Source organism: Trachurus trachurus (assembly GCF_905171665.1).
Source record: "Trachurus trachurus genome assembly, chromosome: 14".
NCBI classification, from domain to species: Eukaryota; Metazoa; Chordata; class Actinopteri; order Carangiformes; family Carangidae; genus Trachurus; species Trachurus trachurus.
The window spans coordinates 20,380,833-20,394,838 of NC_139903.1; the positions used below are offsets into that span (position 1 = coordinate 20,380,833).

The following is a 14,006-nucleotide window of genomic DNA, read 5'->3' on the forward strand; positions in this document are numbered from 1 at the left end:
TATTAGAGTCTCTGATACAACCATACAAGCTGAAGCTTCAGTGCACACGAACTGCCTGCCCGATTACACTTTCTTTCCTTTTTTAGAGCATGTTACTGGATAATGCAGCCAGTGAGCAATTCTGCTGCACTGTAGCAAAAGCCCACTGCAGGCCAAGAGACCTTGCTGCACACGGAGGTTCAGGATGTGTCACTTTGCAGAAGTGAAAGGATGTAGGATGGAGAGACTGCAACAGGAAGGAAAAATAAAAGAGTTAAGGAGGCGAGGGAAAGAGTGTGGGAGGTTAGAGGTTGAGTAAAGGAGAGTCGGAGCTCTTGTGAGAGGAGGAAAACAAACAGCAGAGAGCGAGCGATGGGAAGGATCGAGGGGAGTTAGCGAAAAGACAATAATTCAGTCTAATAATCACAAAATAAAGCAGCTTTAGCAGATTCTGATGCAGATAATCATCGTGATTTGGTGTTACTGGAGTGTGTTTCAGACGACTAATCGGCTACACCAAGCTCTTATTTTCTGTCTTAGTTTGAGGCATTATTTACAGTGCTTTGTGAACCCTTTGAAAACAACATCTAATTCATTATCGCAGCACTTTATAATGACTGCAAACAAACAAGACCAAGGTTGGGACGAATACAACCTGCTGTATCATGCCAGTGATGCTTTAAGATGATTTTTCATTAATCCCGTTGACGTCTGTGTAATCCTTCCCTCCACGGCTTCTTGGCACAATAGAGTTTGCCACAGTCTTGCAGGCAGCTGCTGGCAACGGTCATGTTTTCTTAGTGGCATACATCCAGGTTGTTATTTTGCAAGTCACCAATAAGTTTCAATTCAACTTTTAATTCCCAAACTTTGGGTTTGAGTCCTCAAGAAACTGATATGTGCTCAATTTTCTTGGCATTTTCAAAATGTCAACACACTGACAGAGCAATGGTAGTATATTAAATAAACATTATTTCAATGTTGTATGTGTGTTTTCATGTGGAAAATCACTGTACTTCACATAAAGTCTGTGTTTCCAGGTGCTTTAGCCTTTTTCAGATGCAAGTGATTATAAATGTGACAGGAAGTGATGGGAGACCAACTGAGCAGAGGTTTTTTCAGATTACATGGTCTTAAACCCAGAGGCTTTCATTACATGTGAAATGTTTGTTCCTGATAAAACCATATTTCATGCACATACTGTATGTGAAACTCAGAGGTCATGAATGAACTGTCAAGCCCAACATGTATGAGAGGCCCTGCAGGTTATCAGGATCACGGCAACGCCTTGATTTCTTTGGCAACCATGCCAGGAGCATCAGGTGGGAAGATTTTCTCAGCAAGAGAAGCTCATGTGTTCATGTGTGATGTCTTACATTTAACATATAGAATATCAGAAAACCACATGTGTCTGTATGTGAATCTATCACCAGATAAATGTGATAAACATGGGCTTTTTTGCCGGAGGTCTCTGTTGCATTTCCAAACTTGATCTATGGTGTTTTATGGAGCCTAAGCACTGACACTGACAATGAATACAGTTACCCATGAAATGAGGTGTTGACTGTTTTCAAAACAAAACAAATGATACTGAATTAATCAGTTAAGTCGTGCATAAATATGTGAGAAGGAACTGCCTTTGCACTTTTTGAATTTCGTGTGAAATAAAATGTCTTTAGACACAGGGCAGCAGTGCAAGCTTCATACTTCATACTGCTACCAATGTCAACAACCCACATCTTTGAGTGATTATGTCATTAAACTGCCCTAAATTAAAATGGTAATTACTTTTTGTTCTAAAAACACAGCATATTTTATGTTTGAACTGTAAAAACTTCTGCAGCTGCAGGTACAGCTGCAGACAAGGACACAGAATGCATGGCATGCATATCAAGATATCTCTAGAAATATCACTGAAAACAGAAAGACTCCTTTGGGAAGCTCACACAGTACGGTAGTGGTCAGTATCAGCAACTTCAATAGTCGGTATGTGGCAGCATGGAGAATGATGAGAGCCATCTTTGTCTGCGCGTTCCTGATTCAACAAAAAACTACAGGGAAAAGTAATGAAAATCACACACTCTGTGTAAATCTAAATGACGGTACGCAGCGAAGAAAAGATTCACCTGCAGAGAAATATATTCTTATGGCCTGGTGGAAACCACAGCAGCCTAAAACGGCCCACGAGGGGTCTTTGATTACTGTTTTCACCGAGGCACAAAGGAAGGTATATGCATGGAAAACAGGTGAAAGAACTGAGATACATTGTGCAGAGAAAAACTACCCCAATTTATTTTCAGCAACTAGTCCAACTGTTGACTCGGGGAACAATGCTACAATATTGTTATATGAGAATTATACCTTATGAGGCTGCTGGCAAACCCTGGGGCCTGGAAACACCAGACAAACAGCAAACACCATTCAGTGTAACAGCGTCTTACTGTAAAAACACATATGATTTCTCATTTGCAAGATTGCACTTTGATTGGCTGGACCCTTTGCAAAAAAATAAAAAGCAAAAGACAAATGAACGGCACTAAAGTGAGGATTTAAGACATATTTTGCATGTCAAAATAATATACATATCTATAGCCCATTATAGCTCTTGGGGGGGGATCTCTGAAAAATGAGGCTGTGCGAGATGTTTTCTGAGCACTCTGGGTAATTTGAAATACCTCCATTCTTCAAACAACTCCTTAAACACACCATTTGTATTCAGGTTGGGTAGAAATGGATTTGGTCTACGGTGATGTACTCCAGCAGCGACGACAGCAGCCACCCGCGTGAGTGCTAATGCTCCCATTAAACATTTCCTAAATGAAGGGTGGTGGGCCTGTTTGTTGCTGCTCTGTGCATGACAAGAATGCTGGGATATTTTAATGAGCCTGGGATCCTTAACCTACGACCACATTTGTCATCGGGGTCCTGGTGCAAACAACCTTAATATCCCACTGGTGCCATTCTTCCTACGTCTGAAAGCGTTATATTTTCAAGGCTTGTAGTCAACACTTCATTCTTTTTTTTATATCTTATTATCTAATGGATTCCTCCTATTGACAAAACCTTGTATCATATTGACACAACAACCGCACAACTGGCCTTGGTTCCTTATAAAGGTGAGAATATTATGATAGAAAAGTTCAGCATTATGAAATATGTGGCTAGATAGACAATGTAAAAATATTAGCTTGCGTGAAAAAAACATGAGCGTACCGCTCTCCTGGAAGTGCAGCCACAACAGCTGTTTAACTCTGACCATCAGCTTGAATCCTGATTAACACCTCAAATTACTGGCTCATTAGTCCAAAAACATCATTACCCATCTGAAAGTACAGCCAATATTCATCCTGCAAACCTTTTTGTGTAATTATCTAAAGTCAAATTACCCCAGCTTCTAAAAAGTGGGTTCAGATCAGTGTGACACATACATGACAACCTCGTAGATCAATTTGCACTTGAGAGCTGCAAGTAGCCTCAGAGGTACATTGCTGCAGCCGTGCTTCAGCCAGAGAATCTAATTGGAGCAAAACAAGCAACTACACATAAAATCCTGGAAAACAGAGAGGAGGCTGGACTGTTTTTTAGTTTCTAATGTTTAGGTTTGTGGTGTTCCAGGCACTATTTTGCTCTTTGGATAATGATTCCTCTGGTAATTATCTACAAATAAGACATCCAGAATATATTCCACTGCAGCAGGGAGGAGTCTGGCTTTGTTCCTTTCACCATAGGACACAGATAAAAGACAAAACAGAGTGAAGATGTTCAAGAGTATACTGTATTAAGTACTGCTCTTTAAAGTTTGTCTCAATGAGTCTAACTTTTGTAGTTCACTGCATCCTGACATTACAGCGAGCAAGCGAAACAGCGACAAAATCTTGCGTGAAGGTGTCCTGTATATTCCATTAGTTCAGAATCCAAACCAATCAAATTATCGAGAGTTGTAAACAAGCTTCTGGCACTATCTTTAGATTCCTGACATTTCCTGGTTGCCATCTTTGACATCTTGGACTGAACTATTAAAATTAAATTCTCCTCGTCCATGCTTGCATTAGCATTTTTTGCTCAATAGTATTACACTGGCCACAGCTCTTGTTTTTACATTTTACATCTGTTCATAATTTTTTATTAATTTTAAGGCTATATGTAAAAAAATTCTGCTTCAAATACCCCACATTTTTATTTTGAAAAGAGGAAGTCGGTACACGCTGTAGCCGTCTTCTCCGTGTGTTTACTGTAAAGTCTGCAATACGGGTGCACTTGAAATGTTGGAGTGGCTTGCAAATGTCTGTCGAATATCCAACTTTAAAGGGACAACGAGGAGTTTGTATTTGGTTACAAAAAAGTCTCATATTAATGTGGATGAATCTACGTTACCCACACTTGTTAATGGGTCAATTTTCGATAAATATATCATTTCGTCTTAATCATTATTTTGTTATTATTATTTAGTGGTCGACTTGCCCAGAATTTCCTACTTTTGGTTTCATGGACGCTGCCCGGCGGGTCATGGGAATAACGCCGCCGAATCGCCGTTTAAGGTCAGAACTACGACGGTATCTGATCGTCTTCGAACCTCCGACTTTCATTTTTGATCAATGGAAACATTTTGGCAAATGTTTTAGCTTTTGCCCATCTTGCGCCGGTCCAGGAATTTCACTGTGCGCGCGGAGGCTCATGGGAAACACTTCACTTTCCAAAACTCCTCGTTGTCCCTTTAAACTAACTTCACTGAAGTAGCATTCTAATCACTTTTTCTGGCTCGCTCACTTGTGTCGCTGTTTGTTAGGATGGAGTGTAATCTGTGCAATCTGTAAATTCTGGGATCAGTGATACAGTGCAACAGTGTCATCCGATGTGAAGTCTGCTGATCAAACAGGTTGTAAACAAGCAGCAACAGGTTAGCCATGGAACGTTAATTTTAATGACGTTGAATCATAACAGCATCAGATTCACTGAGGGCTCACCTTCGGTCGGGCAGGATGGGAACCCTCCAGCCTTTGATGAAGCTGAGATTGTTGTCGGAAAGTTCCACCTGCAGTGGGAGTTTGGGCACCCAGACGGTCAACTCCAGCGGCGCGCTCAGGTGCTCGTAGCTGAAGATCACTCTGGCGTTCATGGAGCCCCGCGTCTCCTTCCCGTTGACGAACACGTAGTCGCAATTCAAAGACACCTAGGACAGATCAGGGTCAGAAGTCAGAGACCATCTATATGGTAATGGTCACGTCAGTGGCAGAGGATCTAAGTGATGTGGGATGATATGCGGCGCAGTGCGGCTGCAGCTGTCGGCGCCATGATTCATCACACAGCATTTCAAGGTTGATACTTTCAGCAAAGCAAATACTGCGGGGTGAGATCTGTTGGGATCTGAATGTGGTGTGAAAGTTCAGGGCAGATGAAGCGTAAAGCATCTCTGTCAATACTTTCATTCTGACTAAAGGACTTGTAGCCTACCACAAAATCTAAACTGATCTAAAAACTAGGATCTACTCTTGCAAATGTTTTCTTTGAAGTTTGATGACATCATTCAGAAATTAAATTTTCAAAACTCAAACAAAATTAATCTACAATATCTACCCACAATTGTTTTGAGTGAGGTCTGTTGATTATCTGCACTAAAAGAGACGCTGTATCTATACTGGTACTGCACTTGTACAGCACATTTCATACTCTCGGGTGATTTAAAATGCTTTACAGACCAATAAAAGTGCATAACCAAGTGAAACCGAGTCTTAAGATAAGATAGATGGAGTAGGCAGTCGAGAAAAAAGGTCTGACTTAAAACTGGTCAGAGTCAGGGCTTCTCTAACAGTTTATTTTAGGTCTATGCTGCAGATATTTTACTGTTGAAGTCTTTAAACGTAATTTTTCAGAGCTGTTAGTGTCACAAACTCAATTCACCTCCACTGAATTGTGGCAGAAAGAAACCTCCATTCTTGTTGCACTGACTACAGAGCACAAATGACTGAATGAGACCATGGGGCTGGGTGAAGCCGCTCTTTACAACACGGCTGCATGTTGCTGTTGTTCAGACGCTGTCGAGCAGCGCGGTCTCTCAGCCTTTTGCCACAGAGGCTCCAGAGTCTGAAGGTTTTAATTCCATCCAAACACTGCAGCAGCTGATTTCACCGGCCTTAACCGGAGAGGTGGAACGAATCAGTGAGAATCAGCTGCTGCTCTGTTCAGTCCGAATGAAAACCTGCAGACTCTCCGGCTTTGAAGGCACAGTGCTGAAAACCGCTGCTGTAAACAATGCTTAATGGCTCTGGGCTATTCTCTGATCTAATTTGCATCTTTTATGCAGCAAAAAATTAGTGCATCTGAGTAACCCAGGGTTTGTCAAGCATGTACAGTACAAATTAGCCATTCAAACCACGTCCTAACCCCAGCACCACCTCGCCTGTCGATTCTCAGCATAATGATCTATGAACAATTATACGGACACGTAATATGCCAACAAAAGCTTTTAAGCAAACACACAAGTCATACTGTATGACAGTTCACATCTACATGGCACATTAATAAACATGTTCTCACGTTTCACCTTTGATGTCATGTTCGTGTAATGTGATATCACTTGTGACGCAGCGCTGACACCGAGTTCAGCTACAATACATGGACATTTCTAAGTTTAAGTCTTAGCAAATGCCATTTTTAACTTATAGTCATTCTTTAGCTTTGCCCATCCAGTCAAAAGTCTCCAGCTCAATTTTAATTATCATGAATACTTGTCCCCCTCTAACGCTAAATTATTAACTGCAATGGATCTGGAGGGCTTTGCTTTTGGGCTCCCATCGAAGATTTATCTAGTGGTGGGAGGTAGCTGGCATTGTAATCAGAGGATCTAATCTCCCGCAAATGGAGGTCGGCCTGGCCAGTCTTCTCAGGGCTGAGGATTCATCATAACTGGGAGGAGGTCGGTAATATAATTCCCCCCCTTCGAGCAGACAGGCCAGAGTGGGGGGGTTGAGAGCGGGTGGGTGGTGGAATGACTTCTTAAGATGACAGTCTTTCCCTCTGGTTCAGTTAATGCAATTTTGCAGGGTTTGACCTTACGGGCCTCGGCAGCGTCCAGCCTTTGTGTGTTATTGTTCTGTCTGCTGCGTCGTCTTATCTGTGTGAGCCGAGTCACAAAAAGAGAGAGAGAAAGGAGGAACTCTGCACGACGACCCCGGCCACCTTGATTAACCACAGCACGGCTTGTTGTGTGGAGGGACGACAACATCTGTCTGACATGCAGTCCCCTTCTACCCTAAAGACACACGCACACACACTGAAGTGAAAGCACACCCTAGCCGCCGCACTGCTTCATCTCCCGCAGCTATTGCTGCTGATAAACTTGGCTGGCTAATTGCAAGTCAAAAGCTGTTAGCAACTCTGGGTATCAGTGGCCCTGTGGGGGCTCGGTGAGGAGGGCTTTCACACACTGAGCCGCCACATGCCGTCACACTGCTGCTAATGCGCTGTGGCATCTTCCATGGTGCCAGCAGATTGCCTGGGTGGAGACAGATCATCAGGACAAGTGCGAGAGCTGCCTTCATTTGGTCGCGCACCGGTCACATGATGCAGAGTGAAAGAGTGGCTGGGTTAATTAAGGTGAAGACACCTAAGGGCCTTTCACACATTTATTCCATAACATTAACTGAATTAATTTCCCAAACGGTTCTAGCAAAAAGGCAGCCGCTTCCGTCCTTCAAGCCAGTGCCTCGACGCGTTAAAGCCATTTTGTTATAATGTGACCATCCACACACATCCACACACACATACACACACACACACACACACACACAGTTCAGTCCTCTGTTCATCCACATTCTGGCTGGAAAGCAGTTGAACACATTTATTCAAATGATTCAGTGTTTAACTTGAGCCATTATTTCACATCATCCTGAGCAAACTACTGAAACAAGATTCAGTGACGTACATCATCAGTGTATTATTCACAGATGACCTCTTAAATGAGCCACATATCAGCAATTAAGTATTTCACTTCTACAAAGTTGGGTGTGTATGCGCGTGTGTGGGGGCTCTGGGTACGTAGACAGTTTCAAACATGGTGGCAACCCCCTGACAGCCGGAAGAAGAGCTCCTTTTTTAATTTGCTTGGATCGACAACTTTAAAAAGTCAAAAGAAAATGGGAAATGGATATAAACATTGAGATAGTGACCATCCAGCTGGGTGGACAACTGGAAACCTGCACAGGTGTCCATATGGACATGGCCGACTTGGGGAGCTGATGAAATTTATGTAACATAGACCCTCATGGCCATGAGGACTATGGAAACCATGAATTGACCTTTAGACCCTTACGCTTGCTAAATATTAATACCTTTCCAGACACATGCATAAAGTCTGCTACACAGGGAAGAAAATATTACATAAATATTTACGCCGCCCAGCATTCCCCATGATTAACTGGTGACCTCTACTGAAAAAGCACCAATCAGGGACCGAACCTGAAACCAACCAACACACCTGCACAGTGCACTCATCAGAACAGACTCTAATGTTAGAGACAAGTTTACTCATTATGTGAGTGGGAATCAACAGAAACAGAGATGACAAGAAAACACATTAAATGTTAATGCTACAATAATCCATAATTCACAATATCATGAATAAAATATGGGCAAAATAAGCAGAAAATCAACAAGGATGAGTGATGAGTGATTACAACAGCACTGTAGAAACAATGTTATGTGTAATGTTGATGTTTGACTGCAGTCCATGATTGTGTGACGATGCGTGATGACTAGTGCAGTCTATATATAGAGAGAGTGTATTGATGGCGGGCAGTGTTGGGCAAATTACTCTGGGACAGCAATTAACTTACCGGTACTGATTATTCCTTTTAAAAGTAATCATGTTACTGTTTTGACTTGACTTTCAAAAGTAATTAGTTACCTTACAAGTTTCATTGCTAGTTATTTCATTCCCTAAAAAAAAAAGAAAAAAGAAGAAGACGCAAAGAACCTAAACAAACAAACAAAAAAAACAGAGCAACAGCAGGACAGTCAACACCGTATATCCCAGGACGGATAGTAAAGTGTGGGTGACTGCAGAGGTAAGGTGGGGCAGGCCGACACTGTGTATTCAAGGATGAGTAAATAAGTGTGGATAAGAGGAGCGGAGAGACTGGCAGTAGTAACATATGTGACCTGGACGTGTAACTAAAATCTAATAACTGTTTTAGAAATTATAAGGCATTACATTAACCAGTTACAAAAAAATAGGGGTGGGAGAAAAAATCGATTCACATATATATCGCGATATCTTTTTTGACGATTTTTAAATCGATTTTTTTTTTTTTTTGAAATTTTTTTTTTTTGAATTTTTTTTTGAATTTTTTTAAATATTGTGCAATGTGCATTTGTTAGCCTTTTTTACATACAGAGAGTACAGGTTTTGAAAAGGGTTTAATTTCACTTTATAATGGAGTATGTTAATTTAAAGGCTCCTACAGTATTTTTGTGCAGATAAATTTTAAAAATGCAGACGAAAAATCGAGAGAATCGGCAATATCGTAGAATCGCAATTTAAATCGAATCGCCATCCAAAAAATCGTAGAAGAATCGAATCGGGAGAAAAGCATATCGTCCCAGCCCTAAAAAGTAATCAAATTACACTAATGTGTTACCGTCCAACATGAAATGGAACATATGGTACATGGTAACATGGAAGAGATACCATATATATATATTTTTTCCAAGTTTGAGTTGGTATTTTCCCTGAGGCCGTTGGAAATGAACTCTTTCTGGCTGCTTGAAAATTAAAACATGGGAGCAGGTGACGGCACAAACACAGTTTCTGCTTGTGTCGCATCTGATTTCCTTCCATTTTGTCCAATAATCTCCTGGAAGAATGGTTTCCTTCCCACACGTTTCAATGTCAATGATGCACACAACAGTGAGTAAAATGCCATTCATTTATTCACGCTGCATGCCATGTTTCTCCATGTGGAAACCACACTTATCCAGGACTTTGTTTTCATATTTAAAATATTCCCTAGATGAATTACCACCACATTCTGCCAAATGGACTTTCCATTTAGGGATAACATATGTATCAAATGAAGGCTGGATGAGAGATGTGTCTTGTAGTGGTTATGAAGCTTTTCTGGCTTTGAGAGCATTGAAACCAATGCGTTCATTTAGCTCTGTTAGCTAAATGAGCCAGCCCCCATTAGCCTGTTGTTGGTTGGATTAATGATGTCAAGTGTGAAAATGATCAGTTGTTCTGAAAAGCTGGGACTCAGGAGGCTTTTGGAAACAGTGGGTGTAATTAATTAAATAACTTAGTATTTATTTCATTCTGCAAAGTGATCCACATGGCTTTAAGGTTTATTCAATCAAACTATCAATTACACTATCTACTATTAATATTTTACGTATTAGGTATTTTACTCTACTGCTACTACAGCCCTGTCACTCCTCTTGTTTAATGTTTTCCACCAGAGCCTGGAGTTGGACTGCAGGGATTTGCTCCCTTTCAGCTGCAAGAGCTTTAGTGAGGTTGGACACTGATAAGGCCCGGCTCACAGCCGGTGTTCTGGTTCATCTTGAAGGTGGTGGACAGGCTTGAGGTCAGGACTAGGGCGCAGATCAGTCCTTTAAAAAAAAAAAAAGAAACCAAAGTTGGATAACCTCGTCTTTGTGGATGTGTACAGGGACATTTTTGTCCTTGTCCAACTTTTACCATCAAAAGTGCGGTCAAAAATATTGCTGTTTCTATTATAGGGATATTTCAGTTTTTTTGCTGTGGGTTTGTGTGAATTAGTCATGTATTACACTGTTTTCTGGTTCACCCAGCTTGACCTGCAGGTGTGGTGTAATACAGTGAAGTCCAACTGTGAAGAAGAAGATAAACTAATACAAATAATTCCACATAAAGTGCACATTTAAGCAGATATTGAAATATTTCAGCTGACGTTTTTAAAAGTTTTGTTCATTTTGTTCTGCCACCCCCTTGGTCAACTGTCCTAACTGGGAGTCAACTGATTAGAATCTACTCCACGTAATATAATGAATATACATGACAGCCTTACACCACCCTGTGTCAAATGACCTCAAATTATCCCAAAACAAGACATTCTCCAATTTAAACAACCAAATCAGCCATTTTCTGCTCTCCCCTATATGAGTGTTTCCTGAAATGTAATGGTTACCATAATAAACAGGTATCTGGAGGTCAAGTGACACTCTCAATTAAAATGTAGGCTATTTTTGTGAATGGGCCTTTTAAAGTAGGAGCTAAGCATTATTGCGTATGCCACTTCTACCTTAAGCTGTAGAAATAACTAAGCTATTTTAGATAAGTCTAGATGCTATATTTGTTGCTGCACTGAAGGAAAATGTGTCACACTTATATGGAAGTTGAGGCGTGGAGGAAGGAGTCCTCAGTCAGGTTCAGTACTGTATGTGTGCAGGATGACCGCAGGCGTGAGATGCGATGTGCAGACACAGGGCCTTATCTCTGCCTTCAGATGGGTTATATGAGTCACAACACCAGGGGAGAGGATGATCAGTGAGTGAACGGAGCTTAGTGTCTGTTCCCTATGACGGTCAGCAAGCCCTCTCCTTCTCTTTCCCCTCGACACACTCTCACAGTCTTGCCATTTCCCACCTTAACAATTAATCCTGAACGTGCATATACATAGGGTACACACAGGTATGGCTTATCTAAAACAGGCTCTTGACTGCAGCTTAGTTATCCCCAAAGAAGAAAGAGCTAAAGAAATAAAAAATAAAGTGCCAGTAAAGACAAAATGACAGCTTCTCACCTATTTTTACTCTCAAAGTAAAAAAAACAAAAAAAAAAAAAGAGGAAACCACACACACACAGCCTGTGGGCTGGCAAATATCCAAATGAGAAAGCTGGGCTCAAAATAAAGCTTTGTACAGGGAGGACGTCTTTAGTTTAAATGCTGTTTGAGTTCTAGTCTCCAGCCAGGAGGCCTGCAGGAGATGTGACAAGCTACTGGAAAGCTTTGTGCTGTTTGTATTTTGCAGCACATATAGCTGAAGAAAAACAACAACAGCAACCAACACGCCACCCCTAAAACAAGAATGTGATTAGAATAGATCGACATGACTTTGGGCATGAGACTAATGTGTGTGGTACAAAAAAACCAAAAGAACAACAACAGCAAAAACAAAGGGAGGATTCCACCTCTGTCAGGCCAAGTGAGTCTTTTATTTCTTTATTCTGGGGGACGTTTTATTGAACTGTCATGACTGGTGTATTTCCTGGGCCTGAAGGGCTCATTTTAAATTAGCCTCGAATGCTCAATGGCAAGCGCGCTGAAGCAAGCCCACTCAATAACACATGTGCCTTGTCTTTAATGGATAATGAAAAATGATAAATGACGTGCTGAGGCAAGCCGTCCATTGCAACACCTGTTCTACTCTATTGACGGCATAATACAATACACAAGGACTGGAGCCCATTCCAATACAAGAAAGATGTTTTTACAGAAAATTGATATTAACCCACAGTTTAGTTTGTTTTACATCCAATATCAGAATCTATTTGAACTTGCCAAGATTTAAAATCTTAGAGCTGGATACATGAGATTAAGTATGTTGTTTTAAAAGTTATTGACAAGTTCCCATCTTTTAAATCAGGGTATTTTCTTAAATTGATCATGAATGGGTCTTGTATGCCACAGTTAGTCAGGAAATCTTAAAATAGAGTCAATTACCAGTAAAAGAAGCTACATTACATAGAGTACCAATTTGTACCACTCTCTTTTAAAAGCCATATTTAATAACTGCTGATGACTCGGCATGCTTCATAACCAAGAAATGAAAGGACACTGATTTCCACTACTTTCCACTACCCCCAGCTTTTTAGAAATTAGATGTGAACTGACTATTACAAAAGCATGTACAATGCAGTAGAGAACCCATGGCCTCAACCACAGCTTGTTGTACAGTATATACTCTGGGACCATTTCTATGTCATAACAATTTTGTGTTTTATGATGTTTGCTTCTCAGATCAGGACTAGTTCTGGGTTTAGGTCAATTTCAGGAAGAACCAATTGGTTTCAAGTAACACTGTAATTATACTTCAAAGCTGACTAATCTGTAGACAGAACAAGGTATTTCTTGTCAGGTAAAATTATCTTGCGTCATGGACAGATAATTCACTTAACATCAAGCCATTTTCTCCTCAATTTCACAGTTTTTCCTTGTATTTTGGCTGATCCCTTTTTTTTTGGACCAGGTTGTCTACAATAACACAGGCAGTTGTTTGGCAGAAACAATGCAGGGTGTCCACGGGGCTGTAAAAGGTATTAAAAGGTAGTAAAATAAATTAGCAAAAATCAAAGCCATTAAAAAGTATTAAAAGTAATAAATGTCATCTGACGAGGTATTACATTTTTTCGAACCACTTCCAGTTTTACCCATTTGTGTTAAGTGCAGGCCTGAAAATCCAGTGAATCTATTTACTACTACTGTTTCCCACAGAGCTCCGCCTCACTCAGAAAGTAAAGTAAAAAAAATGGCAGTAACCCATTACTTTATAATTAGTTACCCCCAACCCTGACGTTCGAAAGGTTGCCACTACAGTTGCAGCTCGAATTGTGACTGTATTAAAAAAGGTATTAAAACTTAAGAATTTCTGTATATACCCTGCTATAGGATTAGTCCAGTATATCAGAGTGGAAATATATTGGACATACTGGTCTTAATAAAAACCAGGCACATGTCAGTCACAGCCAATGAGATAGAGGTCTGTGTCGGTTTGATGGCTTCAATTCTTCAGTCTGTAATATCTGCAGTCAAACCTGCCTGACGTGACCTTGAGGAGCTGCTAAACCACCGAAAAGGATTTCATTAGCCCAACTTCATATAATCATTTTCCTGTTCAATGAAAAAAAAACAAGAAAGGATTTTTCCACACACACTGGGCTCAGATTGCTCTAACATCAGAAAAAATACCATCAAATGTAAAGATTTCTGTGACTGCGAGCCAATTTGTTTTGTATCCTGTGTCTGACTCTTCAAAGTTGATCGCGTTGTGAG

At 40.7% G+C, this 14,006-nt stretch overlaps 1 protein-coding gene across 4 annotated transcripts in view; it reads right to left on the reverse strand.

The window, feature by feature from the left end:
* tmem132e (transmembrane protein 132E) overlaps window positions 1-14,006 on the reverse strand; it is a 390,488-nt gene that overhangs the window by 22,950 nt on the left and 353,532 nt on the right. For all 4 annotated transcript variants that reach the window (XM_083986689.1, XM_083986691.1, XM_083986690.1 and 1 more), the window contains one exon: window positions 4,944-5,149. In XM_083986689.1, the coding sequence (XP_083842815.1) occupies window positions 4,944-5,149 (206 nt within the window). The remainder of the gene's footprint in view (window positions 1-4,943; window positions 5,150-14,006) is intronic.